We start from the raw sequence: 7,500 nt of genomic DNA, 5'->3' as shown, positions 1-7,500 counted from the left end.
ATTATTCCGGTGATTAAAAGTACTCCTGTAAAATGGTACGTGGCATCATCCCAGCGAGACAGAAGGGTAGCAAATCCCAGCGACCTTGAAAACAGCTGAGTGATGATGCCACGTACCATTTTACAGGAGTACTTTTAATAGCCGGAGTAATGTTTTCGTGCAATGCTTGTTGGTAAATTACCTGCTTTTTAATGACACTTGTCTTCTTATAACACGCTGTAATACTCAACACTATTTCTCTCTCTCTCTCTCTCTCTCTCTCTCTCTCTCTCTCTCTCTCTCTCTCTCTCTCTCTCTCTCTCTCTCTCTCTCTCATCACTACCACCATAATAATAATAATAATGATAATAATAATAATAATAATAATAATAATAATAATAATAATAATAATAATAATAATAATAACACGCACAGGTGGTGCATCACAGCGTCAGACTCACAGAGGATGTGTAGCCGAGGCAATGACACGTGGACGGCGCTGATGGCGGCCAGAACCTCTTGGGCGTCTTGGTCACACACGGCCAGGCTGAGCACCCCTAGGTCCCGCCACTCCTGCAGCAGCTGTGTGCCGGCACCACTTAAGTGACCCATGAACCTCTCAAGGTGACTCCTGTAATGGCCGAGTGTTGTGCACCTGTGTGCTGCCTGGACACACACACACACACACACACACACACACACACACACACACACACACACACACACACACACACACACTACTTATCTGTTTATTAATTTCTTTATTCACTGTTCCATAATAGTATTGATAAAGATAACTCCTCCTCCTCCTCCTCCTCTTCCTCCTCCTTTTCTCGCCTTCCTTCTAGCTCTCCTTTTCCTCTTCTTTTTGTTCTTCTTCCTCCTCCTCTTCATCTTTCTCTTCCTCCTCCTTTTCTCGCCTTCCTTCTAGCTCTCCTTTTCCTCGTCTTTTTGTTCTTCTTCCTCCTCCTCTTCATCTTCCTCTTCCTCCTCCTTTTCTCGCCTTCCTTCTAGCTCTCCTTTTTCTCTTCGTTCTCTTATTCCTCCTCCTCCTCCTCCTCCTCCTCTTCTTCCTACAACATCCCTATCAGCCTTACATCTGTAGTATGTGAACTGATGAAAACAGTAAATTGCAACAATGTAGTGAACTATCTACATATAAATGATTTAATCAATGACTCACAGCATGGCTTCCGAAACAGACGTTCTTGTCTAACTAATCTTCTTGATTTCTTTAATGATATTTTCACCATGTACGACGAAACAAAGGCAGTAGATTTAGTGTATCTAGATTTTCAAGAAGCTTTTGACAAAGTTCCGGCTACTAGCTAAATTGAAGTCATATGGTATATATGGAAAACTTCTCAATTGGCTGTCTCAGACTGGCTGTCTGAGAGAAAGCAGCGCGTTGTTTTAAATGGTACATTTTCAAACTGGCGAGAAGTTTTAAGTGGTGTACCACAGGGATCTGTGCTCGGCCCTGTTCTTTTCCTTATTTACGTTAATGATATCGATGAGGACCTCACCTGTAAAGTATCTAAGTTCGCTGATGATACAAAAAATAATGAATAAAGTAGTCACGTCAGAGGATAAGCAGCACTGAACTGTGGTTCACTGCTGCTTTCTTTTGTTTGTTACTCATCCTGCCATAGTTGGCTGTCGAGCCTTGAGGGAGGTTGTCAAGGTAGTCAATGAGGGACTGGCCTGGCGGCGTGGCGGGGGCGTTCAGCGCGCCGCGCTTCAACACGAAGGTCAAGACGTCCTTGCCTGCGTTCTCCATCAGGAAGATGAGCTTCGCGCGACGGACGCAAACTTTCGGAGCGGCGGCCATGGTGGAGGGCTTGGGACACAGTTCTTCTCGCCAGCAGCCTGCAAAGAAATTTCCCAAGTGAGGAGCAGGGCAGGAGAGACATGGTTTGCAAGGCTCAGTGCGGGAGGGAGGGAGTTGAGCCTTGAAGTGGCCGGCCTGAGCACCGGGATGTGGGGACAAGACAAAGAGGTGGATGGGAGTAAGAGACGCTATGGCACACGGCATGGCACGTGTGTTGTGTCCAAACCATTTGACAAGACAACACGAGGCAAGACTTGACTGTGTGTGTGTGTGTGTGTGTGTGTGTGTGTGTGTGTGCAAGTAAGTAAGTAATTAAGTAAGTAATCAAGTAAGCAAACCTGTATAAAGTATTTCAAGGTGTACATACAATACACAGTCACGTGAGCCGAGGCTCTCTGACGGTGTATTGTACAGTAGAGCAGAGGGCAGGAGTGCAAACAAATTATAATGTACAACAACATAATGAATTGTATTGTACAGCGGCAGTACCGCGCCGCTACAGAGAAGATAAACACTAATACAAGTGTCTCACACTAACTTAATAATAATAAAATAATGATGATAATAACAATAACAACAAGAGTAGTGATAACAATAATACTAATAACTACACCAACAACAACAGCAACAACAACAACAACAACAACAACAACAGCAACAATAATAATAATAATAATAATACCAATAAGAATATTATTAGTAACAAATAATAGTAACTAGCATTAATAAACATAATTAATAACTAATACTGGTAACTAGGGCAACAACAACAATAAATACCAACAACAACAACAACAACAACATCATCAACATAATAATAATAATAATAATAATAATAATAATAATAATAATAAAAGTAATAATGATAAGAACAAATGCGATGACTGCAATAAATAGCATCAAAATCACAGCTTTTGTTGATGAAGTGGTTACTTTTTAACCTGTTGTTTGTTTGAACATTTTATCAGTTGTAAGAAGAACTTTGTCTATCAAGAGGCAAACTGTTCACAACAATTTTGGTCCAACTTGTCACACTGTTTGTGAATAATATTGTTGTCAGTATCGCACAAATAAGGTTAACGTTGTTACTTCTCGTGTGAGAAACATTTTCTGCCAATTTGAATATTGCATTATGTCCAAGATTTTGACGTATTAATAACAATGTGAAGTACTTATGAATGAAGGGAAGCCTGCAAATACTGAAGGCTGAGGAAGCTTTGGATGCAGACTCTTTACGGAAAATGTACAGCGAAGAATTTTATTTTGCCGTCTTGTTGCTTTTGTTAAAAAGACGGCCATGTAGATGCCCATGTAGGAAGGCAGTGCATGAGATGTGGGCAGCGTGAAGTACACTGCGTGTCACTCACTGCTTCACTTGTTACATTACCCACAATTCTTTTTGAAATGCCAGCTGTTTGAGAGACATTTAAACATATGTGTGTGTGTGTGTGTGTGTGTGTGTGTGTGTGTGTGTGTGTGTGTGTGTGTGTGTGTGTGTGTGTGTGTGTGTGTGTGTGTGTGTGTTTGTGCGTGCGTGCGTGCGTGCGTGCGTGGACCGTATGCATTTTTGGCAATGATTTCTTTGGCGGAAAAGATGCCCACCAGTACACAGTGGAGTGGTCTCCCCTCGTTTCACAGGCCGTGGACTCCAGCTTGAAAAGACTCCTCGATAAAGTTCATGACATGTTCAGTATTTGCCTCCCTATTAAGTATATAGATGTTTCACACAAAAGGCTCCAAAACCAACACATTTCTCAAACAGTAATCAACTCGACAAGACCCAAAAATCAGTTGAACAGAGAGCTTCCTAAACCGTAAGCTCCGCCCTCTGTTCCGGTGAGGATATAGACAGGCGGACAGATGTGGATGCAGACAGACAGAGACAGATAGGTAGACAGGTAGATAGACAGATTGTGTCCAGTTTTTGTGGTATATAGTCTTGCCTCGTTAGTGCCTCATTTTCTACTTTCTGAGTGTGTGCAGTAGAAAACACAGTGAAAACAATTACAAGGAAAGAAAAGAGTAAGTGTACTCACCTCAAGAGTGCAGGTGTGTACACTCCGGGAGACGGGAGGAAGGAAGGCGCGAGGCGGGAGGTGCCTGTGGGGAGAGACACACTGTGCTTCATGCTCTTACATTTATACTCCACAAGCACAAGTCTGTATCTGTGTACATCTATCTATCTGTATATATCTGTATAAACAGAGACAGAGAGAGAGAGAGAGAGAGAGAGAGAGAGAGAGAGAGAGAGAGAGAGAGAGAGAGAGAGAGAGAGAGAGAGAGAGAGTCATCCAAAAATGTACTCACTGTTTGACTCGCTATAATTCTTTTTTTTTTTTTTTTTTCAGAAACAGTTGGCCAAAATAATAATGGCAGAAGTAAGACTAAGCTTTGAAGAAAGAACATGTCATAAAGTGTTACTGGAGGCACGAAAATGTCAAAGAAGTGCAAAGACAATTCAGAAGACACTTTGACAGGGATCCACCAAGGTGACGCGCCATTGCTCGCATCACAGCTAAGTTTGTACCAGATGGAACTGTTCACGACCTTCATAAGCATGCCTGTGTGGTAGTAGTAGTAGTAGTAGTGGTAGTGGTAGAGGTAGTATTCATGATTTCTCACTACTACTACTACTACTACAACAACTACTACTACTACTACTACTACTACTACTACTACTACTACTACTACTACTACTACTGTTGCTACTACTACTATGTGAATATTAATATTAATGCCTTAAGAATTGTTGCAAAAACAGCTGCAGTAGTAGCATTTATATTTGTAATAGTAGTAGTAATAGTAGTAATAATAGTAGTAGTAGTAGTTATTGTTGTTATATTGTTATTATGATTGCTATCAATAATATCACACACACACAATAGTAGTAGTAGTAGCAGTAATAGTAGTAGTAAGAGTAGAAGCAATAGTAATTTTAATAATTTAGTATAATTTAATTATTTAATTAATTTTATTTATTAATTAATTTATTTTATTTTATTTATTTTTTGGGTGGATATGAGTGTGTTCGTTGGTTGAACAAGTCCCTGTATATTAAATAGACTTTTGTGTGTCGCTCAAGTACCGAACGGCCTGGAAACACTGAGCCAAAGGGACGCCGCTCAGCCTGCAGCCAGTGTGGCGGCGTATCTTGTGTGGTGCGCGTGTGTATCGCATTGTGTTCCTCCTCATAGACTTTGTGGTGGTCAAGATAACCAGGATTGGCCAAGCCCTCCCTGAAGTGTGCTACCAGTAGTGTACCAGGTGTGTTGAGTAGCCGCCAGGTGTACAGCCACACGTGTGTTGTGTACAAGTGCATGTTGTGTACAGAAAGATCTCCCCCCTGTTTTATAAGACCCATAATGCCGCTGGCCGGGAAACTACACTTGCCACCATCTCAGACAGGACGCCATCTTGTTGTGTAAGTCCGAGACGCCTCCTATCCCCCCAATCTTTCCCTCCCCACCACCCGCCAGCCACTCCTTCCCACTTCCGCCAGCAGCAGCTACTGGCCGCCCACCAGCCAGCAGCCCCTTCACGGCCACTACCTGCCAGCACGCCTTCCTGCTCTTACCCCCTCCCACTCCTTCCTCCCCTCCCTTCAACCCACTCCTTCCTAACCGCCATTCGCCACCCACTCCTGCCAGGCCCCTACCAGCAACCCACTCCTTCCAGCTCCCCGCCTGCCATCCTCCCCTTCCCGCCCCCCACCCACCATCCACTCCTTCTGGTCCCCACCCGCCTCACGCTCCTTTCCCCTTTCCGCCGCCCACACAGGAGCTGCTCTCCTCGCCCCCTCCCCCCCACTCATGACGTCACGGACGGCGGTGACAGTGACTGGCGAATGTTGCAGAAGTTAATGAAGAAAAAGTTGAGGGGGGTGTCAAGACACTTAGGGTCGTCGACGGAAAGGCAGTCCGACCTGGGGACATTTATGGTCCCCTCCCCAGATGGGGACTCCGAGGCTGGTGTAGGAGTCGCCATGATTTTAAAATTTTTTGAGTGAAGGGTGTGTGTGTTATTAGGTGCTTGTAGTTTTGTGTGGAGGAAGAGAGTTGTCTTTAGAGGGCAGGCTGTGACTACCCCCTTGTGTTGTGAGACACAAAGGGAAACGTTCAGTGAGGTCACAGCTGGGTTTAATGATAAGTTCACAGCACCCCCTGAACAGTGCTTTAGACCTCACTGGGAGTAATTATCGTTTCGGCAGGTGTCTACTGCCCGTACACATTATGTATCATGATGCGCATCGTGTTGAATGGATGTGTTGAAAAAGTCATTTTTCAACACGAAAGCGCATCACCAACGTGTTGCTGGGTCGGCTCGATTTTCAAATTGCAGCTCAGTGATGCATGACCAGTCAGAGCGACAGGACGTCCGGTCACGCTCCGCTCCAGCGCCGATGGCTCTCGAATCTCCACCACCCGCCATACCCTTTGAGTGGACAAGGGCCAACACCCAACATTTCATTGAATTGCTCAAGGAACATCCATCTGTTTGGAACATCAAGTCCAAGTAGTATAAAATGAGAAACGTCAGAAGTGCAAGCTTGGAAACAATAAAAGAAAGCGTAGTGTAGCCTCCAGACGAGCTCCTGGTGATATGCTGTCCCGAAAGCTGGTGTCCTGCTTACAAATGTAGGGTTCAATTTTTGTCAGCAATTTATAGAATGCAGGGATTGGCATTCTTGTGTAATTTTCGAAGTCTGTTGGATTTTCGACCTGTAGCTCCATAAATATTTGATTGAAGCTTCCCTTCAGATGTCGCCGAGAAAGCCATTGCTTACACCACAAGGCTCTACGTTTCTTCCTCCTCAAAAGTTTCTTTTTTGCTGCACACAGAGCAACTACACTCCATAGTAGAGTCTCCTGGCAGATTCCATCATCGGCGCACATCCTCCCCGCATGAAAGTTGAACTGTCACTGAGCAGCTGGCGCGCGAGAAGTTGCCGAGAACAATGTGAGCAGTGATGCAGTACAGTTTGGCCGCTAGTAATTTTTTTCAACACCACTACTGCATCACGTGGCTGATACATGATGCATAATGTGTACCAGGCTTTAAATGCTACTACTACTACTACTACTACTACTACAATTACCAGTGCCACTACAATTACTTCTGTTACTACTGCTGCTACTACTACTAATACTACTAATACTAATACTCGTTCTACTTCTACTACTAATACTAATATTAGTTCTACTACTACTACTACTACTACTACTACTACTATTATTTCGATAACTGTTACTACTACTACTTCTACTAGTACTACTACGACTATTATTATTATTATTGTTACGACTACTCTTACTACTATTTTGACTACTACTACTACTACTACTGCTACTACTACTACTACAACTACTACTTCCTTGCAAGCCTCCCTGTCCGCTTTACCGTCATTCCTTGATTAATATTTTTTAGTATTTTTATTATATTATTATTATTATTATCATTATTATTATTAGTGTGTGTGTGTGTGTGTGTGTGTGTGTGTAGGATTACAGATAAAAATACTATTCATGGATACCGTAATTTATTCACAGAAATAAATAAAAAATCTTACAGTGCACTCCTCTCTCTCTCTCTCTCTCTCTCTCTTGTGAGTCAGTCAGCTGTTTTCAAGGTCGCTGGGCCTCGCTGCCCTCCTGCCTGGCTTGTATGATGCCACGTTGCATTTTATAGGAGTA

The 7,500-nt window shown here is 43.3% G+C and overlaps 1 protein-coding gene and 1 long non-coding RNA gene across 2 annotated transcripts in view; both read right to left on the bottom strand.

Moving 5' to 3' along the window:
• The window catches only part of LOC135099218 (uncharacterized), a 25,755-nt gene extending 24,588 nt beyond the window's left edge, over positions 1–1,167 (bottom strand). The window contains exons 1-2 of the mRNA XM_064001656.1: positions 1,163–1,167; positions 441–610 (exon numbers count right to left, since the gene is read on the bottom strand). Of these exons, the coding sequence (XP_063857726.1) occupies positions 441–610; positions 1,163–1,167 (175 nt within the window). The remainder of the gene's footprint in view (positions 1–440; positions 611–1,162) is intronic.
• A 249-nt stretch (positions 1,168–1,416) lies between these two features.
• The window catches only part of LOC135099215 (uncharacterized), a 10,812-nt gene continuing 4,728 nt past the window's right edge, over positions 1,417–7,500 (bottom strand). The window contains exons 2-3 of the long non-coding RNA XR_010267787.1: positions 3,847–3,910; positions 1,417–1,848 (exon numbers count right to left, since the gene is read on the bottom strand). This is a non-coding gene — a long non-coding RNA (uncharacterized LOC135099215). The remainder of the gene's footprint in view (positions 1,849–3,846; positions 3,911–7,500) is intronic.

Source organism: Scylla paramamosain, unplaced genomic scaffold (assembly GCF_035594125.1).
Source record: "Scylla paramamosain isolate STU-SP2022 unplaced genomic scaffold, ASM3559412v1 Contig111, whole genome shotgun sequence".
NCBI lineage: Eukaryota > Metazoa > Arthropoda > Malacostraca > Decapoda > Portunidae > Scylla > Scylla paramamosain.
This window is presented reverse-complemented; position numbering and strand designations above follow the sequence as displayed.